Below are 26,272 nucleotides of genomic sequence, written 5' to 3' on the forward strand. Positions count from 1 at the left end.
TGGAATGGTGGAGTCCAAGAAAGTCTCTACTAAGATGACAATTGAAGGCTTCTTCACTGAGCAGAGCTTGGAGAGGTCCCCAGTATTGGTGCGTAATCCCCGGATGTTCACTTCAAGGATTTCCAGTTTATTTTCACTAAGTCGTAGTCGAGGTCGGTGCAGAGGTCGGCATTGGGTGGGCTGATCATTTGGAGGCTTTCTTATAGGTTTCCTAGCATAGGGGTTGTCGGCACAGGGGGAGCTGGCCCCTGTGCCCTTGAAACACCTGAGCAGTGTGGCAGAGATCAGTGCATACATGACCTAATCCGAAAGCATCATGCATGTGCAGAGGACTCATAACGGATCGGGTTTCAGAAGAAACTACTCGGTCAAGGACGGGGTGATCGCACTATTATTGATCTCTACTACCCCATATGGTGGTCACTCGTTCTAAATGGATACATTATAATTTTGGCCATTGCTTAGAAAGAAAGATCAGAAAGCTAATAATACAGAATACCAGTCATGTGGTTATTAAGCTATTAAGATGTTTTTCTTTATTATTTGTTTGTTAGTCTAGACAGGCTATGCTATTTTCTGAACATGCAGTATTGTGTGTGAATGATGTGTTGTAACACAAGTTGTATTGTGTTATAATCTAATTTGAATCTTCAAAATGGGATATATTTTATGATAATACTGTTAGCACAGTCATATCTTAAATCCAATACCTGTACTGACCTAATTAAATTAGTTTAAATACATTATTTTATTGTATTTGTTTGACTAAAACTAATGACTGAAACGGGACTTGAGTTTTCGTCTTCGGTTCTTTCATCTTGACCACACAAACTGAGGTGGGTGTCTATATTAAAATTGCCTAGAGGGTGGGTGGAGGGTGCGCAGCGCACTGTTCCTCTGATCCGCACTAAACTTGGCACCAACATTGATTAGGGGTCTGGCATCACAATAGCCACACCAGGGGCCCCTAACGTGATTTGCGCCGTGTAGCGGCCTGAAAATCTAGTTGAGGAAAATAATCCATTATTACATATCTGTGTGTGATAAAAGTATGTGAACCTTTACTTTCAGTAAGTGGTGTGACCCCCTTGTGCAACAATAACTACAACTAAACATTTCTGGTAACTGACGATCAATCCTGTACATGGGCTTGGAGGTCTTTTATTCCATTCTGCTGTGCAGAACAACTTAAAGTCAGGACTTTGTCTTTGCCATTCTATAAGACATTAACTTTATTCTTCTTTGTTCCGTCAATGATGGTGTGATGAGGAATGCTCCCTTAGCATTAAGTTCTAACACCCTGGTGCAACTTAGACACATCACGAGTGATGTATCCTGGGGTGATCAGGTGTTTGGTTTCTTTCAACATCATACACCCTCGCCCAGGTGACCCTCTGTGATGACCCTCAGCACCTGGTCATGATGCTATCGGTAGTGCCCATATCCCATTGCTTTTGGACAACAGCTCAAGATGTTCTCCAGTCATCCTCCTCTCTGGCAGAGTGGGCACAGTGGAGTATCTGCCAGGCCCCAGTGGAAGAGGTTGGACGGGCTGGGGAGGACATCGTAGATCCACTGAACCAGGAACTTTCATCATCATCATAACCTTTATTTCAACTCAGAGTACAGTTGAGGGCAAGCCCTCATTTTCAATGTAGCCGAGATACAACATAATCAACATAATCAACAGGAATACATTTACATACATCAATATTAATTCATAATCAGAGAATAGAAAATACTCAGCATTTCAAAGAAAGAACAGGAAAATTAAATAAAACAGTTACAGTCTGGTACATGTGCTGGAAACCATTGCTCTATATGGGAGGGTAGGTAGTCAATTCAGGCAGCAGAGAGCAGCAGAGCAGCAGAGAGAAGCAGAGCAGCAGAGAGCAGCAGAGCAGCAGCTCCTAGGCCCTAGCATTAACCTGCTACCACCAGGCTCCACTTGGTTAGTAGAAGCCTGCTACTCCTGGATATCACCAGGCCAGCAGCAGCCTGCAATCACCGGGCCCCACCAGGTCCACCAGGCCAGCCGGGCTCCACCAGGCCAAACGGGCTCCACCAGGCCAGCCGGGCTCCACCAGGCCAACCGGGCTCCACTAGGCCAGCCGGGCTCCACCAGGCCAACCGGGCTCCACCAGGCCAAACGGGCCCCACCAGGCCATCCGGGCTCCACCAGGCCAGCCGGGCTCCACCAGGCCAGCAGCTGCCTGCTACCTTCGGGCTCCACCAGGGCAGCCAGGCTCCACCAGGCCAGCAGCAGCCTGGTACCACCGGGCTCCACTCGGCACCACCAGCAGCCTCTGGAGAGGACCAGGCTACCACCAGGCTCCAACAGGCTACCAGCAGCCCCTGGGAGAGGCTAACATCAGGCTCCACTAGCCTAACAACAGCCCTTGGGTGAAGGTCAACAGTAGCCAGCCACCACCAGGCTCCAGCAGGCCAGGTACCAAGTAGCTAGTACAGGCCCAGGATTATCTGACATTAAAGTAACAGGCTAAGGCAGTGTGGTTTGTTTTTAACCTAGATCTGCATAGGCTTGTCAAGTCAAGTCAAGTCAAGTTTATTTGTATAGCACATTTAAAAACAACATCAGCTGACCCAAAGTGCTTTCCAAACAAAGAACGGATAGACCTTAGTCTATTTACAAAGCAGAGTAAAAGGCATAAAGAGACAAAATGCAGTAGAGACAATAACAAAACAGAACAAAACAAATAAAAACACGGCAGGGACAAATGAAACAACAGACAGAGAACCTCAATCTACGTTAAAAGCAAGAGTAAAAAAGTGGGTCTTCAGTTTTGATTTAAAAATCTCAATAGTGGGACTTATCTTAATGTGAAACGGGAGATTATTCCAGAGTATAGGTGCAGCCACGGAGAAAGCCCGGTCACCTTTGGTAATGAGGTTTGTTGAGGGAACTGAAAGGAGTTTCTGGGTGGATGATCTGAGTAACCTAGTGGCAGGAGGTTTATGTAGCAGATCAGAGATGTATGGAGGGGCTAGGCCATTGAGAGCTTTAAAAACAAAGAGCAGTGCTTTAAAATCAATTCTATATTTTACTGGTAACCAGTGCAGTTGAGCCAGCGCAGGGGTGATGTGTTCTCTTTTTTTCATTCCAGTGATGAGTCTAGCAGCTGAGTTTTGAACCAATTGTAGCCGGGAGATGGTGGACTGGGGTAACCCCAGATATAGGGAATTGCAATAGTCCAAACGAGAGGTGATGAAGGCATGGGTTATTGTGACTAGGTCGGTGTGTGTTAAAATGGGTTTTAGTTTGGCTATGGTTCTGAGCTGGTAAAAACTGCCCTTGACAACACTACTAACCTGTTTATTAAAATTAAGGGCTGGGTCAAAGAAGACACCTAAGTTTTTTATAGGGCTGTTTGAATTTGCCTTAAGGGGGCCAAGTGCTTGAGAGAGACGAGCGGTTGAGGTTGGAGGGCCAAAAACGATTACCTCAGTCTTGCTCTCATTTAGCTGGAGGTAATTAGCTGCCATCCAGCTTTTTATGTCCTCCAGGCAGTTAAAAAGATTGGTGAGTGAGCTGGTGTTTTCGGGTGTGGCTGGTACATAAAATTGTGTGTAGTCAGCATAACAATGATAATTAATATTGTGCTTATGGAAGATGGCGCCAATGGGGAGCATGTACAGAGAGAACAGAAGAGGTCCTAAAATTGATCCTTGAGGGATGCCACATGTAATGGGGGCTGAGGATGAGGGGCAGTTACCAATTTGTACATTAAAAGACCTGTCCTTGTAGAAGTGTCTGTTGTGTTGAAAGGTCAAAATGGCCACAAAGGAAATGAAAAAAGACATTGAGGACTTAAAAGCATCAATGAAGGAAATAGAAGAATTAAAAGCTGCTATGACTTCATTAAATGCTGATGTGATGACCGTATCAAACCAGCAGCGTATCATAGTGTCCCTGATGAGTGAAATCAAGGATCTTAAAATACAGAACGCAGAGCTGGTGAAGAGAGCTGATTCCCTGGAAAACAGAGTGTCTGACTTAGAGCAGTACTCACGAATGAATGACGTCATAATAACTGGTCTGAAGATTAAACCACGGTCATACTCACATGCCCTGACAAAGGACAAGAGAGTAGACAGTACAGATCATGAGGAGTCAACAGAGGAGCAGGTAACTGCATTCCTTCTTGGCAAAAACATACAAATTGACAAAAGCAGCATTGAGGCCTGCCATACTCTACCAACAAGGAACCAGAAGGATAATCCTCCTGTAATTGTACGCTTTGCAAATAGGAAGTATAAAGTTGATCTGCTTAGGCAGGGCAGGAATCTGAAGGGCTCAGATGTTTACATTAATGAGCATCTCACAAAGAAAAATGCTGAAATTGCTAAGCAAGCAAGGTTCCTCAGGAAACAGGGAAAGATCCAGACTACTTGGTCTGCAAACTGCAAGGTGTTCATAAAATTGAATGGGCAAGCAGAGCAAGCCAAAGTAATGTGCATCAGGAATATTGAGCAGTTGGATACATTTGTCTGATTCTCAGTCCATGGTGAACAGTGGGTAAAAACTTGGTGACATTATCAACCCATAATGATCAGTATTGACAATAGTCTTTTTTCAACTGGTGTGTTCAACCAACAAGCATTGATAACTGAATATGAAGAACTTGGTTTGAAAACTTTTGATTTCACTGAACATAAAGGACATGACATGGAGAATAATATTGACCCTGTGAATAACTTTCTCATTAACTACACTCAAAGGAACTGTGAATACTACACTGTAGATCAATTTACCAAGAATATATCAACAAATGGAGCAATATCAATTATACATTTTAATAGTAGAAGCTTGAAAGCAAACATCTCTAAGATTAAAACATGTTTAAAAGAAATGAATAATCTTTTCACAGTAATTGCAACTGAAACCTGGTTAAAAGAGGATCAATCTGAGGAGGTTGACATAGAGGGGTATGAGAGGTTCTATTTAAATAGGAAGGTAAAAAAGGTGGAGGAGTTGCTCTATTCGTAGACAAAAACTATAAATGTAAAGTAGTGGGAAGTATGTCTCAAGCAATAGATAATATCATGGAATGTATAACTGTTGAAATACAAATGGAAAAATCAAAAAATATATTAGTAAGCTGTGTATACAGATGTCCAGGGTCATGTATTGATACATTTAGTAACATACTATCAGGGATGTATGAAAGCAAAACTAATACGAAAATTACGTTTATTTGTGGTGATTATAATATAGATCTCTTGAACCCACTTGAACTAACACCGATAACTGAATGTATCAACCTAATGTACAGTATGAGTCTGTACCCCTCAATCACCCGCCCGACTAGAATCACATCTCACAGTGCAACATTAATTGATAATATATTCACAAATGTAATAGAAAGGAAAGTAACAACTGGACTGATAATAAATGACTCAAGCGTCCACTTGCCAGTGTTTGCAGTCATCCAGACCTGTACAAAGAAAAACAAGGAAGCTATACAATTCAAAATATGTAGAAAACAATCTGTTAATGCAATCAACTCCTTTAAAAATGATCTTTTAAAACAAGACTGGAAAAACGTATATGTGGAAGATACAGACGAAGCTTATAATTCATTCATGTCCATTGTATCAGAAATTTATGACAAAAACTGTCCTCTTGAATAGAAAGTAATTAAACAAAAAGCAGCGGAAAAAAAAAAAAAAATCTACAAAAGGCTAGATGATTTTATCACCAACCAAAATATTCTGTGTGACCAACAGTATGGATTTAGAAAAAATAGGACCACCACATTAGCATTATTGGATTTCGTAACAGAAATAACAACTGCTATTGAAAACAAAGAATATGTCGTAGGTGTATTCCTAGATTTAAAAAAAAGCATTTGACACGGTTGATTATCAAATATTGTTAACAAAACTTCATAGATACGGGATAAGAGGTATGTCACTAACTTGGATAACCAGTTACCTAAAAAACAGGAATCAATACGTACAATTCATTAATTGCAAATCAAAACTAATGCAGGTAAAGTGTGGGGTCCCTCAGGGATCAATACTAGGCCCATTGCTGTTTATTCTATATGTAAATGATATGTGTAAGGTTTCCACATTACTGAAGGCTGTAGTGTTCGCAGATGACACAAACTTGCTCTGCTGTGGGGATAACCTGGAACAACTCCTGGATACTGTAGGTCATGAAATGAAGAAGTTACAGAGTTGGTTTGACTCAAATAAACTTACACTAAGTTTAAGCAAAACAAAACATATTATATTTGGAAACCGACCTATTAATTCAGACAAAACACTTATGATAAATAATATAGAAATAGAAAGAGTAAATGAAATAAGATTTGTTGGAGTGATTATAGATAATAAATTAAGTTGGAAGCCACATATAAAGTATATTAAATCAAAAATATCAAAGTCATTATCAGTATTATATAAAGTAAAAGATATTATAAATCAGTCATCATTATATACCTTGTACTGTTCCTTCATACTCCCATACATTACTTACTGTGTGGAAGTGTGGGACAATACGTACAAAACAAACACAGATCCAATTTTCATTCTCCAAAAAAAAGCAATAAGGATAGTAAACAAAGCTGATTACAGAGAACCAACAAACCCACTCTTTATCAAACTAAACACACTGAAATTTAAGGACTTGGTTGATTTCAAAACCATCCAACTCATGTACAAAATAAAAAATAGTCAATTGCCAAACAGTATCCAGAAATTGTTTGAATGGAGGGATAGTAAATATGAATTAAGAGGAAAGTATATATTTAAAAGGAAAAAGGTTAGAACAAATTCAAAACTTCACTGTATTACAGTTAGAGGGGTTGAATTATGGAACACCAGTGGTGAAGATCTGAAAAATTGCAGTACAATACTCAAGTTTATTTTTTTTTATAAATGCAACATATTGAAAGGATATTGTAGTAAGCTCTGAAGATGAACACCAGAAGCTGTTTTTTGTTGTTGTTTGTTCTGTTTTTTGTTTCTGTTTTTCTGTTTTCATAGTATTTTACATAGATTTTAGAAATTGTATTTCTAAATATTATTTGGAAAAGTAATAAGGGATAGGACTAGATAAGTTTTCAACTTCTTCCTATGCCCTTTTCGAACACCCCAGAGTTGTATTTGTTTTCCTATTTTTATATTTCTTATTTTTAAGTGTATTATGTTTATTTTATGTATTTCTTTTGTCTTTTAACAGTGTTCGAAATAAATAAACAATCAAATCAATCAAAATCTAATATTGACCCAATGAGGGCAGTAATCAGATTTTTAGGGACTTCTGAAGCTCATTCCAGGCAGATGGTGCACTAACAGAGAATGCTGCATTGCCTAGCTCTGTATTCGCAAATGGAACCTTGAGCGTCAGGAAGTCACTCGAACGGGTCTGGTGGGTACTAGGGTTCTGATCCAACATATCACAAATATATAGGGGAGCATTCCTGAGATAGCTTTAAAAATAAATAGATGCCAGTGCTTATCACGCCTCACAGAGAGAGAGGATAAGCCTGCGTTCTCATAACTTTATCCAGTGTGGCACAGACTTCCATAGCTCTGTCCACCATATCTATCAATGCAGTCTCAGTCCTGACTCCTCTCCAACCAGATTTAACTCCTCCCGCCCAACACTCCCTGCTGACAGGCTCCGCCCCCAGCCCATAGGATTATGTGCAGTGACAATTATTACCGTCCCCGCCCGGCTTCCCTCCCCCTGAACACGGGCCAATTGTGTTCGTATAGACGCTTGACAAAGCCGGATACACCACGGTGGTGGGCAGGCACATTACCACTGTGCTACCCGAGCACCTGAGCTTGACAAGTTATGTAAATGTCTAGAAAACTATAGTTTGATTATTTTTCTTGGCAGTTTGTGTAATATGTTTTGATCAACTCTTATCATATATGTAATCTGTTATTACAGACTTGTTGGCTGTGAAATCACCCAGACAGGATTTGAACTTCTGGCTTCAGCTCTCGGCTCTAATCCTTCCCACATAGAAGAACTGGACCTGAGTTACAGCAACCTGCAAGAATCATCAGTACTGGAGCTGATCTCTGCTCTACTGAAGAGTCCACTTTGTAGACTGGAAACTCTAAGGTCAGACAATTTGTAATAATTTCTCAACAATTGTTTTATTATTAATGTGATCATAATTATATATACACAATGCAACTGTGTTGAATCTTTATTTGAAGACCATGTATAAGGTTTATATCATGTTAATCCACACTGACTAATAATAAGGTACTATGTACAGCCAAGCTGAAATGCAACATTTAAAACTTAATCACCTCTGATCAGATTATAGGTTGAAAGCTTAGTTAGATCATCATCTCCTAGTTTGGAATATTATTTACATTGATATTAATTTCAAATGTAAATTCAAAATGTGTCACATTAAGACCATTGTGTCCCAGTTTCTCTTATGCTATACATATATTTATTATTTATACAGTATATTAAGAAAAAAACAGAACATTTACTTGACCGATGGTCCTGTAATTATAAGGTACAAAAAGATAATCTGTTATAATCTGTCTTCATCTGTCTATTGGTAATGGTTCCTAAAATCCTATTGGTAGTTACAGTTTCCTGTCTGTTTGGTGCTTGTTGAATAATTAAAAAAGATGATTTTGATCATATTATTCCTGGCTTTCTACTATTTCCAGACCTTGGATCCCTTCTTAAAAAGACCCTAGCTAATAAGCCTTATATGCCTTAATACATTATAACTTCCTTCTGTAACTAAAATTGAAAACACCTTAAATATTGTATTTATTTTAGACACGGTTCATCTTTTACTCAAGTTGATGATGTCATTTGACAAACATGTAATTTGAAAAACAGTTACAACGTCGGAGGCGCGCCGTCTCTAGTGGACTTGAGCAACGAGAGGCACCGCCGAGCGAGCCGCTAGGCGAGCGAGGTCCACTAGAGCCGACTCAGTAGCCTGGTAAACCCTCCCTCCGGAAATCTCATTTCTATTTGATTCCAGGAGTGAGTCTGGCCTGAAGGCTTGCATGGGCGTTTCTAGCGCATTACCAAAAAACCGAGCCTATCAGCGTCATCGCTCATCGTTCTGTGATTGACAGCAAAAGTTGGCCAATCAGGTGGCGAGTTCGAGTGAGCACGAATGGACCCGAGTGCAGCCTGTGGGCAGTTTTCTCCGCTATTTTAGAACTTCAAAAAGCTCTCAAACTTATTTTTTGAGGCACGGAATTTACTTATAAGATATCGTTTGGATAGAATTTAGTTGTTTAACTTCATATATGTGGTCAATTAATCATGACAGAGCCTATTTAAAAATAAAAATTCAGAGAACCGGCAGGGGCGGGTAGTGACATGCATGTATCCGAATAAGGCAACCTATTTTGGGCATGGCCATCTCAAAAGTCCCGTTGCGTCACATTAGTCGCGGAGGTGGTAAAAATGCACTGCAATTGGCTGAAGGGGAAAAACGATCATTGGCTGAAGGGGTTGTCAGTCAACGGTGTTACTCCCGCCCAACTCCAGCCCACAGCCACTATTGCAGAATGGGCGATCAGGCCAGACTCACTCCTGGAATCAAATAGAAATGAGATTTCCGGAGGGAGGGTTTACCAGACTACCGACTCAGCACCGTTCAAGTAGATTGATTGGGCGATAAAAGTGTCAAACTCGTTAGTGCTCTCTCTAATCAATGAATGCATCAAAGACAGCAATCACTCTGAGACCTGTCAGAGAGGGGAGGGGGGAGTCTGTGTGTGTAGTGTGTAGACACACAGATATGAAAAGCTACCTAGTCTGCCTTTAAGGCACATAAGGCTTATTAGCCAGGGATCCTTTCAAAAACCCAGACAGTCCATCAAGATATTGAATCTGTAATTACAGACTTGCTGGCTGTAACATCACACAGACAGGATGTGAAGTTCTGGCTTCAGCTCTCAGCTCTAATCTTGTCCGTTTGAAGCAACTGGACCTCAGTTTTAACAGCCTGCACGATTCAGGACTGAACGTGATTTCTACTGGATTGAAGAGTCCACATTGTATGCTGCAGAGCCTGAGGTAAATAATGTGTTTTTTCTCTGTGTAGATCTCTACTTGAACATCAACAGCAGTTTAAATATGTTGCTTTAAATATGTATTTATCTGCAGCTTGTCAGGCTGTGAGGTCACAGAGGAAGGCTGTTCTTCTCTGGCTTCAGCTCTGACCTTCAACCCCTCCCATCTGAAACAGCTAGACCTGAACTTCAACCAACCAACCAGGCTGAAGCAACTCTCTGATGTAGTCAAGAGTCCACATTTTGGACTAGAGACTCTCAGGTGAGTAGAACTGGACTGTGTCCATGTTTGTTTGTGCAGTGTTTCCCTTAGAATGGTTTCATTGGTTGGGAAAGTGGGCCAGTGAATCAAGAGGATTTTATTTGCCAATAATTTATACAAGTACTAGCATGGGATTTGATGAGTTGATGGGACTTGTTCCGCAAAGTTGTGCTAACAAAGACGTATAAACAATAATGTACATGTAATGATATATTACTGGATGTAATGTAAACAGAGTTAGGGTCAGGCTCTTGTTATAGACAGGTACATTAGCTTTTATTTTAGTAGTGCAACATGTGCAGGTATAATGTGAAGATTCAATATCTAACCAATTGTGGCAGTGTTCAATCAAATATGCAAAAGAAGGCATTTATATACATATAATGAGAGTCACTGGTCTGTTCCATTAAGTTATTTTTTGTTCCTACGTTTCAGTTTTTGTCTGTGTCCTCATTTAGTGCTCTGACAGCTGCCAGGAGGAAAAAACCTCTCTAAGCCTTAAACCTTTGGCTGTAAGGCATCAGTCGTTTCACATCATCACAAACAGTTTGTTGCTAGGATGATGTTTGTCCTTCATAATCCTTGTTGTCCTGCTCAAGCACCTGCTCTCATAAATGTCCTGCAGAGACGGTAGAGAGGTCCCTGTGGTTTAGCTGACTTCATACCTCTCACAGCAATCATAATCATGAGCTCTGTCCATACCATATGGTCATGCCACCTGCTTGATTGATTGACTGGATACCTTATTAACAGTTTGCAAAAAGTACAGAGGTACAGTTATACAATATTGCTAAAAGGAAATCACAAAAAGCCCTGAGGGCTTGTTCCCATTGTGGTCCTGTGTATTCAATTCATCAAGACATATAATGACTTACAATACTATGCGAGAGATCATCAATAAGGAGATAAATAAATTAGCAATAAATGAGCAAAATAAATTAATAAATTAGAATTTTCTGTTTTCTTGGTTAATGGCCTATTTCAGTAGAATCAGAATAACAATATTGAATTTGGTAAACTTATTCGGAGGAGCGCGAGTGTGTTTGTGTTGTGTTTGTTGCTGCACTGGCTGCTCTGCGAGTGCAGTCCAGTGTTGCCAATTCTGTTAAAGGAGCATTTCACCCCTGGAAGAAACTGCAATCACTCAATGGTAATAGTATTTGTAGTAGATAACAGTAGCACAATTTAAAATTTGCACCCTATGGCCAGAAAAATAATGAAATCTGTGTGTTTGACTAGGATTTGACTAGACTGCTGCATTACTACAATGACCATAATGCTTTGGTGCACTGCACCTCCTTGTGGCAGGGGAGGTTGCATGTGGGTGTGATCTCCAACAATAACATCCAAACAGCATGCCAGTGTTGCCATGTCTGCTTATTATAAGCGGCTTCTTTCTAAAATGTAGTTGATATTTGGGCTTGTTTCCAAATGTTTTGATTGTTGTTTAAACCAGTGGTTCTCAAACATGTTCATGTATTTTTCCACAGACCCCCATCTGAAATTATAATTTGTGCCAGGGAGCCCCTAACAAGTGTCAAAAATATTCCACATTTTGCACTTTTTCCCCCTCAAGATTTTTTTGTAAATAGCAGATCTACAAGCTCACAATGGGTCGCGAAGCGTTGTGAGCTTGTAGATCGGCAATTTTCAAATATATAATATCCCATGTCTAGGTAAAGTGCTCTTGGCCTAGTTATCTTCTTTTGGGCTTGTTTTCATAGACCTGGTTGCTTATTTCTCTCACAATATCTGGCAACACTGGCTGAAGAACTTGTACCTCGCACACGTTCATCTAGTTACATATATGTCCAAGGATTCGTTAGTGATGTCATATCACTGAAAAATCCTTGGTATCTTTATGCAGTTCTACTTCCGTGTCGCATAGTAGTGACATCACTGTCGAATCCTTGGTATTATGATCCTAGCCTTTCGCGACGGTGTTTGTTTACCAGCGCTGCCACTCCACGCTGTATTTTTTTTTCACGCTTGCGCTTATGAAACACTACACAGGATTATTATATCATGTCAACATTCAAGTACAACTATCAGAAGATAACTCAGGTAAAGTAATGCCTCACTCTGCAAGGGGGGTTGCCCGCTGGCCGCAGCTAATGGGAGTGGCCGAGTGGGGAAAGAAGGTTGAACAAAGTGTTACGGACACCCCATTGGGGCTGTCTTTGGAGCTGGTCTGACTGAGACGCGCCGAGACATGTAGTGCGGAAAGGAATGAGACCAATCTCTCGTGACGTAAATAACGTCACGATGTATTCGAAGATTACTAGATATCTAAAGACACAGATTATACACAAAAAACCCAGGATCTTGTTTCTTGAGTCCTAAACTTCACTAAAATAAGATCTGGTTGGCGAAGTGTCCCTTTGATTATAAGCGACTTTGGGCTTCTTTTTTCTGTAAAGTAGCTTGTAAATATTAGGGGTCCATGGCATGAAAATGTTATAGAATCACTGCTCTAAAACAACATTAGACAATAAAGTTTGACTGACCTGCCTTATTTGCTTATTTTGGGCTTCTTTATGTAGACCTGGCTGGTTGCTTGTTTCTTTCGCAAGATCTGGCAAGAGCGATTTTGGCTAATGTTCAGACCCTATTGGCTAGCTGGCTCCGTCTGTGTCTCTGTGATCATAGTTCAGTCAGATAACTCACGAATAGTTTGAACCAATATTTTATTATGAATGTGAATACAAGTGTGTATATAATAATTTATCTTGGCGTTCGGCTCTGCAATATTTGTTCTCCCTGCTCGGCACAATCATACAGACATCATTAACCATTAAGAGCAGGGAGATAGATATACATACATAACAACCCCCCATGGGGAACAGAACCAATAGCAGAGCCCACTGGTGGTGCTGGGGTGGTGGTGGGAGTAACAGTTGCATTCCAACAACCAGGGGTACAAATGACAGCAGAGAATGAACGAAGACCGAGGTGAGCTTAAATAACCCGCTGATTGGTCAGCTGATTGTCATGTCAGCTCTGACGACAGCTCTGACGTAAGACTGCGTAATAGTATTGTAATAACTCTGTATGCACCCGCATAGCCGCAGTATGTAACCTCTCGAGTATATGCTGCCTGAACTAACTCGCAGGCTACGTCTCATTTCAGTCAGATAACTCACGAATAGTTTGAACCAATATTTTATTATGAATGTGAATACAAGTGTGTATATAATAATTTATCTTGGCGTTCGACTCTGCAATATTTGTTCTCCCTGCTCGGCACAATCATACAGACTTCATTAACCATTAAGAGCAGGGAGATAGATATACATACATAACAACCCCCAACACTGCGGAACCACGAACGCCCTACGGTGAACACTCACCGATTCATCCAAGCATGATATCCCACTGACTCCTTATGGAGACAGTGACGAATATGCCACTAGCAATTCTGGATCATGCTAGGATATACTAACATTATGTGAACGTCTATGTGAGGCCATGACTGCGCACCGCAGTTTAGGCAATTCCTCTAGAACCCTCCAGAAGAATTATTCTATATGATGGGAAACACTATGTGTGTGGTGATTACCTCGAACCAACTGACCAAGCCGATATCCCATCTTTCCCCCCAAAACACTGTGACAAGCGTCTGGGATCGGCTAGGACATACTAACTTTATATGAACTAAAAGGCCTTAGCTGCCATGGCATGACAGCACTTAGCCATTCCCCTAATGCCACATAGAGGAATATGCTATTTAAAACTTAACATGAGCTCTGTGCATGAGCCACTCTACTGCATCACCATGATGCTAACCAACCGCATCACCCTGATGCACCCAACCAATGAGAACACTGAACCTTGCTGCCATTCCCCATTAATACCACAAGAGAACTATTACATGAATCTGTGATAATGCCACCAATGAACTCACCAGCGACCACCATATATGCATAGTAACGACAGTTTTATTACTACTCAGATGCAGCAATTACAACACACTTGCACTCATTAGATTCTGAGCTAGAATGATCTCTCCCCGGTTTAACCGCACATATCGTTCATAGGCAGCTGAGGACCACCTGCCCAGTGATTTTAAGGTTGCGACCGGCACTTTCAAGGCTGCAGTAGTGGCTGCTCCGATGCGAAGAGAATGAGGAGAGTAGAGTTCTGGAGACAGGCCGCAGTACTGGCACAATGACTTTAGTTTCCCAGCAAACCAGGATCTCGTCATAGGTTTGCCACCGGGGATGAGAAACAGGGGATCATGTGGAAGATGCCGGGCTCGGCATTGCAGATAAACAGACATAGACGAAAAGGGGCAAAACACGGTATTAGTCTTAGATATGATGACAGATACTCCTTTTTTAAATTTATCAGATTTTGAATGTTTCAAGAATAAAGTAAATAGATTCTCTTCAAAAGTTAAATCAGAAATTGTGAGGTCATGCTGGGGATCAAAAGAGAGAGACCGAGTTGTGAATTCCCCACACCTTAGGAAACCATAAAAAGCGGTGAGAATTATAGCTTCCAACATTTTGTCCTCATAATAAGAAAAACACCCTTGCCTAAGTCTCCCCACCAACTGGTGCACCAAGTTAATTGTAAGAGGCAATCTTTTATCTTTCCCTTGAGGTTGAGCTTTTTTGAGCCCGTTGAGCAGTAGCCGAATGGAAGGATGACTGAGAAGACTGCATGATGAAGGGTCCAGGCACCGCAAATGAAATTGAACGCCAGCTAACATAGCTTTAATTGAAGATGGTTGAAGTTTACGGGATTCTGAGGAATGCACTATGAAAGCACACACTATGGGAATATTTACTGGAATAGGGTTAATAGAAAAACTTAAAGGTATCATGACATTCATTTTCACTTTTTTTATTTTCAATGTTTTATTTGGGGTTTTATGACCTCAATTACACCCAAAAAAACTGAACTTAGAACATTCAGTGGATTTTCTGTGGTCTGGGGTTTTCTGAATAATTAGGCTGAAAAGTAATCTGAGCTTGGCCCTTCGACAGTGAGGTCACAGTCGATTAATCCCGCCCACTCTCCTCCTCGCCCCTCCCCTCCTCTATCCTATCCTTTGGGGGGGGCGGAGCAGAGGCGATGATTGACAGGCAAAATCCCTCACCAGCGACACCCGCAGGCAAAGATTTCTTTTTTCATTGCAGTTGAAAAGGCTTTAGAAATGTGAGAGAAAAACACCTGCCATTGATCACTGGAATGGAATTTTCACTTAAAACTTTTTGTACACTTTTGAAGGACCAGGACAAAGACTTTGAATGTGGTGTAAAAGTGAATGTCATTAAACCTTTAAACAAAAAGAGGAGAAGAAAACCCAAGCTGAATCATAGCTTTTTAATGTACTATTTGACAATCCTTTCCTCATAATCTTAGCAGCTGAGCTCAAAAGACCTTGTAAATAATCATTTGATCCTAATTGAGAATCGCTTGACAAAACGGAGGGCACGGCAGGCTGGTTGGCTCGGCGTTGGGGCACATCGCTCTGAAATCCTGAAATTTAAATCGGGACAGAGCATCAGCTACTGAATTTTTATAGCCCGGAATAAAAGATGCACGTAGAATGAAATTATCGTTAATGCACGTCCATGATACCCTTCTGATTAAACTGTTAATTATAGGAACGGACGAACGACCTTTATTAATTATAGTGACTGTTGCCACTGTCGCAAAACACTGTAATTTGTTTCCTTTTCCATTCCTTCCCCCATATCAAGCATGCCATGACAATTGGGTAAAGTTCAAACAGCGCGATAGATTTAAGACTGTCTGCCATTGAGGTTAACTCAATCGGCCAAGGCTTTGCAAACCACTGGTTATTGTAAAACCCTCCAAACCCGACAGACGGGGCGGCATCTGTGAAGAATTTTAGCGAATTGGAAAGTCTCAACCAAATCATTGAAGAAAAAAGAGACACCATTCCACTGGTCCAGTAGCGCAGACCAGAATCGAATGTCAGATTTGCATCCTTCATCCAATAAGATTACATCCTGTAAATTAGGCACAGATTTTGCCATATCTAGTAGACGCGAAACAAAGGAGCGGCCCTGGGGAATAACTCTCATAGCGAAATTAAGATGGCCTAACAGAGAGAGAAGTTGACGTTTAGGCAGCGAAGTTAAATCTAAACAAAGTTTTAGAAATTCTCTGATGCGAATTAATTTCTCTTCTGGCAGAGAAGCTTGCATTAAAACACTGTCTAGCATAATTCCGAGAAATTCTAATCTGGTGAGGGGGCCTATCGTTTTCTCCTCTGACAAGGGAACTCCCACAGAAGAGAATAAATCTCTTAGAATTGAAATACACCGCGCTGGAGGCGAATAGGAAAAATCCACAACCAGAAAATCATCTAAAAGAACAAACGGTAGTTTGTATGTGTTAGATAAAATCCAACATAGCGCCTCTGACAGAGAATCAAAAATACGAGGGCTACTGCGACACCCGAAAGTTAATTTCACTGCGAAATAATATTTTCCACGCCATTTAACCCCGAACAGATGCCACTGTGAAGGATGAAGTGGCATCACTTTAAAAGCATCGGTTATGTCTGCTTTGCCCAACCAAGCTCCTGCGCCTGCAGCTTTGATCATTTGAATGGCATTATCAACAGAGGCATAATAAAGGGAAAACGGATAAAGAGGAATCAAATCATTAATGCTTGGGACTGAGCCATTATGTGGAGCGGAGAGGTCAATAATCATACGCTTTTTTCCAGAGTATTTTCTTGTAGCTACTCCTATAGGGCTTACTCTAAAAAGGGAAAAAGGAGATTTACTGAAAGGCCCGATCATATGACCTTTGGTAGTTTCTTTTACAAGAAGCTCATCTACTACGTTGGGCTCTCGGAGCGCAGACTGGAGATTTTTGCAGACATAAGTTATTTTAGGGAGCCAACACAACCCAGCCATGAACCCTTGGACTAAACCAGTTAACAAATAGTTCACAAAAGATCGAATAGGATGGTTCTTGAGGGCCTTGGACAAAGCAGGAACATTCACAGGCGTAGATGGATGGTCCTTTATTATTTCGGAGATTTTATGGGGCGGGTTCTCCGCGGGCAGACGGACCTCGGGTGGCTGTCCCCGCACCAACTGCAGATATGCATAAATTTACAATTCATGAATGTGCATACACCTTCATTAAAACTATTACAAGAATTAATGTTTTTTCCTGGCATATACCGCACCTGTTTCTTTGGTTGCCAGTCGGAATGAGACGGGGGGTTCATATTTGCCTGAGGCTGCTGAGTCACCCCGTGTTTAACCACGGTTTTGGGGCATAAGTTAGCAGAATGGTTAAAAGAACCACAGACTGAGCAGCATAGGAATTTATGCCCAGAGAAGTGTCTACTGACGATAGACAAATCGACTACGGACCAATCCAGGCGCTGATTAAACTTGTTGATGAGCATGGCAGCTTTGCAAGAAAAAGCTTTATGGTACTCATAAAATAAGGACCCGCCATAGGATAAAGCCAGATCGGCTATAATAGCCATGTAAGTGGCTATTATACGCTGGGGGTGTACCTCACATATGCAGTCTCTATAGACCCCAAAGGCCGTAATAAATTCTGCTAAAGTTAGCGTTTTTGTTAGCCTCGGATCCGAATCCTTTAAGACAAAAGAGACCTCCCCACAGTCCACCAATCTTCTATCGGTCGCATCTGCGTTTATCAGTATCTTGACCAGATTTACATCATGCCCTGTCGAAAAAGCGAACAATTAGATGAAGCGCTTTTCATTATTATAGCTAAACATCTCAGATCTCTTTTTACCTGCGATAATATGCTTCCTGAGGCTCTCAGGGATGGCAGCAGCGGGAGAGAGGAAAGAAGAGCCTGTGGCGGGGCCTGGAACTGCTGTTCCCCAGGTTTTCTGAAGTGACGCGGTGACCACAGCGGCTGCTGGGGGATCTGCAGATCCCGCTGGGAGAAACACGTTGGTTGTCCCTGGAGAAAACCCCGTAGATGGCATAGAAGAACCGGAAACCCCTGGACTGTTGTTGCTATTTTCTAGCGCGTTGATCCTGATGTTGACCTGGTCGAGTGTAGATTTCATACTTTGCAAAGTAGACACGATGATGTCATCGTTACTTTTACCTACAGACGGAGTAGTTTTGCTCTTTTTCGAAGCGGCAGCGGGACCAGCGGGGCGACCTGCTGAGCGTCTTTTAGCTGGGCCTTTGCCTTTACCGACATACTCGGTGGTGGGTGTTATTGCCGAACCAACTTGAACATGCACCTCTTCTGAATTTACCATAAATTGCAGAAGTTCCTCGTGGCTTAGACCTGGAGACACGGGAACGCTACGGGCATAGAGGCTTTTTAAGATTCGCTCAACAGGCCAGTCAGCTATTTTTCGAGTACCGCGAGCACTACGTCTATTCTGCACTTCAGCAGTAGGGGGGATTTCATCCTCCTCGTCTGGATTATCAGGACCTGGACCATTATCATCGGGATCGGACAGTATGCCGTCGTCCGACTCGGAGTGAGCAGAGGACATGACGACAATAAGGCTAGACACAAAAGCTAGAACAGCCAACAGTTGCATTCCAACAACCAGGGGTACAAATGACAGCAGAGAATGAACGAAGACCGAGGTGAGCTTAAATAACCCGCTGATTGGTCAGCTGATTGTCACGTCAGCTCTGACGACAGCTCTGACGTAAGACTGCGTAATAGTATTGTAATAACTCTGTATGCACCCGCATAGCCGCAGTATGTAACCTCTCGAGTATATGCTGCCTGAACTAACTCGCAGGCTACGTCTCATTTATAATATATCACCTGTGATCCATGCTCTGTGGCTGCTATCAACAGTCCTGGCTGGAACGGTGGATAGATCTTTCTGTTACAGTAAGATCCATCTAAAAGTACCACACGTAGGCCGTCCTTTATCAACGGAGGGTAAAAAAACGGCTTATATTTTTCCATAAATGCGGGCGTACACCAACGTCGAAGTCACATTTATCAACGAATCCTATACAGCCAATCCTAGCGTACATTGGGTCGGAGCCTTGAAAAATCTCACGTCTTTAAACGAGCGTCATTTAAATAACACGCCCTTAAATATTCTCGAAACACCCCGATTTTACGACGTGAAGAACCAGAATACGACCAAACAAAGTATGCAAAGCCAATAAGAAAGAGTTTTGCCGGCTCGCCTCGCTGCCTGTCAAGTCACACACACACACACACACACGCACACGCCTCTCTCTCTCTCACTCACTCACACACACACACACACACACACACACACACACGCCCAACTGTGTCTTTCATGTAATCCGTTAACGTACAATCTTTGTCACGTAGGCAGGCTTGTAGCCTACATGAATGACATATTATGATACCAATCACATCGCCATGAATGGAATACGTTTGTATATTTATTTACCCCATACCGAGCAGTGCGCGTTCAAGTTACACTAAAATAAAGCAGTCATGTAGGCTATTCCCCATGAGACTCGGGCGGGCTGCAGTGATCCCGTGTCGCCACGTTAATAAGAGTTTGGAGCGTCGGGTTTATATCCTTAACCCAGCCAGGTTGTAGCCTTCATAACTCTCTATGACATAACTCCATACCATAGGACAAGCTACTGTAAGTTTGTAGACCTCACTGTCCATGAAAATATGGTCGGCAGTCCCGACTCCTGGAAAATGCTCTCGCAAAAGCGCTCGTATATTTTGAAAATAGCAGATCTACAAGATCACAACGCGTGACGCTTGTGAGCTTGTAGATCTGCTATTTTCAATGTAGCCAGATCTGCAATCTTGTCTTTATGACTGTTAAAGCAGTTTGTTTAAATTACTTTATAAAATGTTATATTTTCACAGGGATTATTTATTAGTGTAGATATACATTTTGGAGTGGATATATGTGTCCAGATGCCTGTCAGACTGTCAGACAATGCTGCGTCAACGTCAACAACTGCTATCGACCAGACGTGAGATCTCAGCGTACCGTAGGCTGAAACCAACATCAGGATATATTGATAAATGCCGAAAGTTGTGGTGATCTCGCCGTACGCCCATTATTTGGTCTGCACCGCGTTGATAAATGAGGGCCACTGACTGTGACCACAAGTTAGAAACTCAAAGTGGGTATAAGAGGCACAGCTGTTTACAATGCAATGCAAATTAGCAGGAGTTTGGCTGTGGTTACACGCTATGTGTGTGTCGCATCAAAGCAGCACGCATTTGTGTTGACAATATATCCACTGCGTGATTCATTAAATAAGCCTACTCTTATGTAAAATCAGCGAAAACTGCGAATGGATATTTTTTATCGATACGCGAGGTAGACGCTCGTGCGTCTCTAAACATCCTCTGAGAAGACGTGTGTTATTCCAGACGTAATGAAGTCAGATAATGTTTACTTTTTCGTGCGGGATGGGGGGTGGGGGGCTTTGGTACTAGCATTACTACCCGGGATAAACAGGGACGCGTCTCGGCTAACAGAAATAGCAGATCTACAAGGACTTTTAAGACCCTTTTAATACCTTAAGAAAGAAAAGAAAAAAGACCATTACTGCATCAAAAGTAATCAACAAACTATAGACTATAAAAACTGGTCAAATATTGGCCAAATTCTCAAATAATTTAAGAAAGAGTGAAACATTTTGAAAATAGCAGATCTACAAGCTCACAACGCCTCACAATATTTATCTGTGGAACCGAGTCAAACCAAACGTAATGCCACAACCCCTGATTCCAAGTGCTTGTCAGGTTGGGGGGGTCCCCAGTTCAAATATGATTATTTTGGGGGGTCCCCAGTTCAAATATGATTATTTTGGGGGGTCGCAGCCTGAAAAGATTCAGAATCATTGCAAGGATATAATGTACTCACACACACTTTCTTTTACAAATAGTTTAAAATTTGCCACATTTTGTTTAATGTTCAGATAATTTGAACATACATGAATGTAGCTATAAGTATAACCCTTGGAGATCAAAGAGAACGAGAGAAAGAGAAAAAAAACATTTTATTGGGGACCCATAACACTGTCGGTCAAGGTGGCCGGCCCCCCAAGGTGGCCGGGGTCCAATGTTCCGACGGGGGCCCCCCACCAGCGTGTGTGGGTCCTTGTCATGTCAAGGACCCCCAAAATTAGATGTATTTGGTCGCGGAACACAGCTTATTCATGCGCTTTCTGTGCGTGCGCCAGTGCCTGCTTTCCAAATCAAAGTTTGATTTTGGCTTGATATCATTTGATAGAGAGAAAATAAATTCATGAATCATACGCCAAATAAAAATAGACAATTGACAGATCAAGGACCACTTTAATTAAAAAAAAAATGATTTAGAATAGATAGAGTTCTGCCTTAGTGAAATGTCAAGTGCAATCCAGGCTTTTGGGCACAGCACAAAATCTCTTCAGCCCGGTTCTCCTCAGTGGCTGGAGCAATTGATCTGTATTTGCACACAGCCATAGATCATTACCATGTGCACGGAACAGCGGAGCCCATTTTTCCATTTCACCAAACGTCAGCTGTTTATTCGTGTTGTGTTAGACAGTTAGACATTGATTCATTGTTGTTCTACTTCCTACAGTGTGAATCATGGAGGAGAACACTGGATTAAACCTCAACTCCTTACAAGATGTGAGTGTCTGTCTGTCTGTCTGTCTGTCTGTCTGTCTGTCTGTCTGTCTGTCTGTCTGTCTGTCCGGGGTCCCCCAGGGCTCTATCCTTGACGCTCTCCTTTTTCCCTTTACACCAAATATTTTAGCTGAAAATAGCAGATATACAAGCTCACAATGTGTTGTATTGTGACATGTTGTGAGCTTGTAGATCTGCTATTTAAACATTATTATTACAGAATATAGACTCTAGGGTTCAAGTGTTTAATTAAAGCTGCAATCTGGAACTGATTTTAATTGATAAAACATTATAATTATTTATATTAATTATAAACGTTGTAATTATTTTAATTCTGTATGTTAAACACTTAAACCCACATCACTGACTGGAGTTCCTCAGGGTTCTATAGTATACTAGGACCCCTCTGTTTTTCCTCTTCCCCCAAAATCAACAAGATCACAAGGCTTTACAATGTGACGCCTTGTGAGCTTGTAGATCTGCTATTTTCACAGAATGTTCACCCCAGAATAGGTGTGTGTGTGTGTGTGTGTGTGTGTGTGTGTGTGTGTGTGTGTGTGTGTGTGTGTGTGTGTGTGTGTGTGTGTGTGTGTGTGTGTGTGTGTGTGTGTGTGTGTGTGTGTGTGTGTGTCACTCAGTGAATGATGTTTTTAATGTTTACTGTATTATTTTCTCATCAGATTTCCATCATCTCACTCTGGACACAAACACAGCAAGCAGAGACCTCTCTCTGTCTGAGAACAACAGAGAGGTGACACGTGTCTATGGGAGAGAGGTTCAGTATCCTGATCATCCTGACAGGTTTGATGGACATAATCAGGTTCTGTGTACAGAGGGTCTGATTGGACGCTGTTACTGGGAGGTAGAGTGGAGTGAATGGGTTAAGATAGCAGTGACTTACAGAGGGATCAACAGGAAAGGAGAGGGTGAGGACTGTCAGCTTGGATGGAATGACAAGTCCTGGAGTCTGTACTGTAGAGGTGATCGCTATGGTAACAGTTACACTGTCTATCACAATAGGAGAAGAACTATCCTTCCTGTCCGTCCCTCTGACTCCTACAGAGTATCAGTGTATCTAGACTGTTCTGCTGGGACTCTGTCCTTCTATCAGTCTTCCTCTGAGACACTGAGACACCTGTACACCTTCCAGAACACATTCACTGAACCTCTTTACCCTGGATTCATGGTTTATTATGGCTCTGTGTCTCTGTGTGAGGACAGACAGACAGGGTGTGAGGACAGACAGACAGACAGACAGGGTGTGAGGACAGACAGACAGGGTGTGAGGACAGACAGACAGACAGACAGGGTGTGAGGACAGACAGACAGACAGACAGACAGACAGACAGGGTGTGAGGACAGACAGACAGACAGTGTGAGGACAGACAGACAGGGTGTGAGGACAGACAGACAGACAGACAGACAGACAGACAGACAGACAGACAGACAGACAGGGTGTGAGGACAGACAGACAGACAGGGTGTGAGGACAGACAGTTTGTGAGGACCATAAAGTGATATTATAATAATCAGGAACAGATTTTTTTTTTTACAGAATCAATATGGTTTGGTTTCCATAGCGATGGGGGGGGGGGGGGGGTCATGGATCCATCTGTATGGGTCATTAGTAAAGAGTTGTTTTTTCTGTATACTTTTCTTTTTTATTGTTTTATTTCAAATGATTTTTAGTTTATTATGGTTCTGTGTCTCTGTGTGAGGACAGACAGACAGGGTGTGAGGACAGACATACAGACAGGGTGTGAGGACAGACAGACAGACAGCCAGACAGGGTGTGAGGACAGACAGACAGACAGACAGGGTGTGAGGACAGACAGACAGACAGGGTGTGAGGACAGACAGACAGGGTGTGAGGACAGACAGACAGGGTGTGAGGACAGACAGACAGACAGACAGACAGACAGACAGACAGACAGACAGACAGGGTGTGAGGACAGACAGACAGACAGACAGACAGACAGACAGGGTGTGAGGACAGACAGACAGACAGACAGACAGGGTGTGAGGACAGACAGACAGACAGGGTGTGAGGACAGACAGACAGGGTGTGAGGACAGACAGACAGACAGACAGACAGACAGACAGACAGACAGACAGACAGACAGACAGACAGACAGACAGACAGACAGGGTGTGAGGACAGACAGACAGACAGACAGACAGACAGGGTGTGAGGACAGACAGACAGACAGGGTGTGAGGACAGACAGTTTGTGAGGACCATAAAGTGATATTATAATAATCAGGAACAGATGTTTTTTTTTTTACAGAATCAATATGGTTTGGTTTCCATAGCGATGGAGGGGGGGGGGGGTCATGGATCCATCTTTATGGGTCATTAGTAAAGATTTGTTTTTTCTGTATACTTTTCTTTTTTATTGTTTTATTTCAAATGATTTTTTTAAAGTAAAATTTAAAGTAGAAATATTTTCAGAAAGAAATGCTAACTTTTTAACTTTATTTCATTAAAAAAAAGAAATTCCATAAAAAATTAGGAAGAATAAAAAAGCGTGTATGAAGTAGTGAAAATAGCAGATCTACAAGCTCACAACGCGTCACATTGTCAGCTCACATTGCGTCACACACGTTGTGAGCTTGTAGATCTGCTATTTTCACTACTATGGATCCCGTGGAGACACATGTCTCTTTTAGGTCTGGAACTAAACAGTGTGTGAACCACTGATCTAGAACATTTAAACATGAATAACATAGTTTTATTGATAATGGAAAAATCTATATTTACTCCAATGGTAGGATGTTGAAAATCACTGTATTTTAACCTATAAAATGTAATTTCACATATTTTGAACTTTTTAATGTCTATATTTACTCATATCTTCAAGAAAATGAAACCAATGTTATTGTATTGACATTGTGACAATGTTACATCAATTAATATGATTGTGTTCATAAATACAATAAAAAACATTCTGGATGTAAATGTGTGCAGTGAGACACACACACACACACACACACACACACACACACACACACACACACACACACACACACACACACACACACACACACACTCTCTCTCTCTCTCTCTCACACACACACACACACACACACACACACACACACACACACACACACACACACACACACACACACACACACACACACACACACACACACACACACACACACACACACACACACACACACACACACACACAGTGTATGATTAGACTATGGACACTGTAAAATCCTCAGTGTTAATGTAACTCTGAGAGTGTACAAATGGAACCAACCGTACCAAACGGTCCATTTGGTTCCATGTGTACACTCTCACAGTTAAAGGTGATATTTCTTTATTAAAATAAGTGTTAAATAGCTCTATATTCTGATAGTAATCATTGCTATAGAGCAGTGATTCTCAACCTGTGGGTTGGGACCCCCCAGGGGACCCCCAGATGACTTTGGGGGTCCCCTGATGATTATCTTAATGTGTAACATTGTTATCTCACTTAAACAGTAAACAAACCAACATAAAGTATAAGTGTATTCAGGGTATCTGTACATTTATAAAGTTACAATTTAATGACTTTTAAGACTTTTAAGAAAGAAAAAGGCAATTAATGCGTCAAAAGTAATAAACAAAGTATGCTATGATAAATTGTCAAATATTACCTAAGAAAGAGGCAAAAATGTAAGTGTTGTGAGCTTGTAGATCGGCTATTTTCACTATTTATCTGTGGAACCGAGTCAAACTAAATGTAAAGCCTCAACTCTTACAATTCCAAGTGCTTGTCAGGGTGGGGGGGTCCCCAGTTCATATATGATTATTTTGGGGGGTCCCCAGTTCAAATATGATTATTTTGGGGGGTCCCCAGTTCAAATATGATTATTTTGGGGGGTCAAAGCCTGAAAAGGTTGAGAACCACTGCTAGAGAGTGTGACCAAACACTATATCAATGATCTATCAGAAATCCTCAGTATTCATTTAACTCTGAGAGGGTTCAAATGGAACAAAATGGACCCGTAAGGTAATTAATTGTGACTGGAGGACAGTCATTTTGCTGGTGCCCATTGTTCAGGAAAGGAAAAACACTTTTGTTTAAAAAATATATATATTTTTAATACAAAATGAGTTAATAGCCCAGTTACACTCTTCACATACTAGGGTATGTCTGACAGAAATTTCAGAGCTAGTGTAAAGTAACACAAGGCAACACTAAATTGTTGGTTAAGGAGGGAGGACAGGTCGGTCAAATAACCGTCTTATAAAACCAGATTATTTCATTAAAATCATTTTGTTAACCAGATTATTTCATTAAAATCATTTTGTTTATGTGTACATGTCATCATGTCTGTCTGCCTGCCTGCGTGCGTGCGTGCGTGTGTTCATCC

The 26,272-nt window shown here is 41.5% G+C and overlaps 2 protein-coding genes across 4 annotated transcripts in view; one reads left to right on the forward strand and one right to left on the reverse strand.

Moving 5' to 3' along the window:
* Positions 1–23,701, forward strand: part of LOC308090609 (uncharacterized protein) — a gene marked incomplete at its 5' end in the record, with an annotated part of 52,311 nt that extends 28,610 nt beyond the window's left edge. Inside the window, 6 exons of one of the 3 annotated variants that reach the window (XM_080435851.1) lie at positions 7,931–8,107; positions 9,881–10,054; positions 10,145–10,312; positions 21,858–21,907; positions 22,585–23,184; positions 23,319–23,701. In XM_080435851.1, the coding sequence (XP_080291977.1) occupies positions 7,931–8,107; positions 9,881–10,054; positions 10,145–10,312; positions 21,858–21,907; positions 22,585–23,184; positions 23,319–23,365 (1,216 nt within the window). In that variant the 3' untranslated portion in view covers positions 23,366–23,701. Of the gene's footprint in view, positions 1–7,930; positions 8,108–9,880; positions 10,055–10,144; positions 10,313–21,857; positions 21,908–22,584; positions 23,235–23,318 lie in introns of those variants that run through there. The other 2 variants (XM_080435853.1, XM_080435852.1) reach the window with 2 other exon arrangements.
* LOC308090618 (nuclear receptor coactivator 2-like) overlaps positions 1–26,272 on the reverse strand; it is a 124,677-nt gene that overhangs the window by 94,689 nt on the left and 3,716 nt on the right. The gene's annotated exons all lie outside the window — the stretch shown is intronic.

Source organism: Gymnoscopelus braueri (genome assembly GCF_963280865.1).
Source record: "Gymnoscopelus braueri genome assembly, chromosome: 8".
Classification (NCBI taxonomy): Eukaryota; Metazoa; Chordata; class Actinopteri; order Myctophiformes; family Myctophidae; genus Gymnoscopelus; species Gymnoscopelus braueri.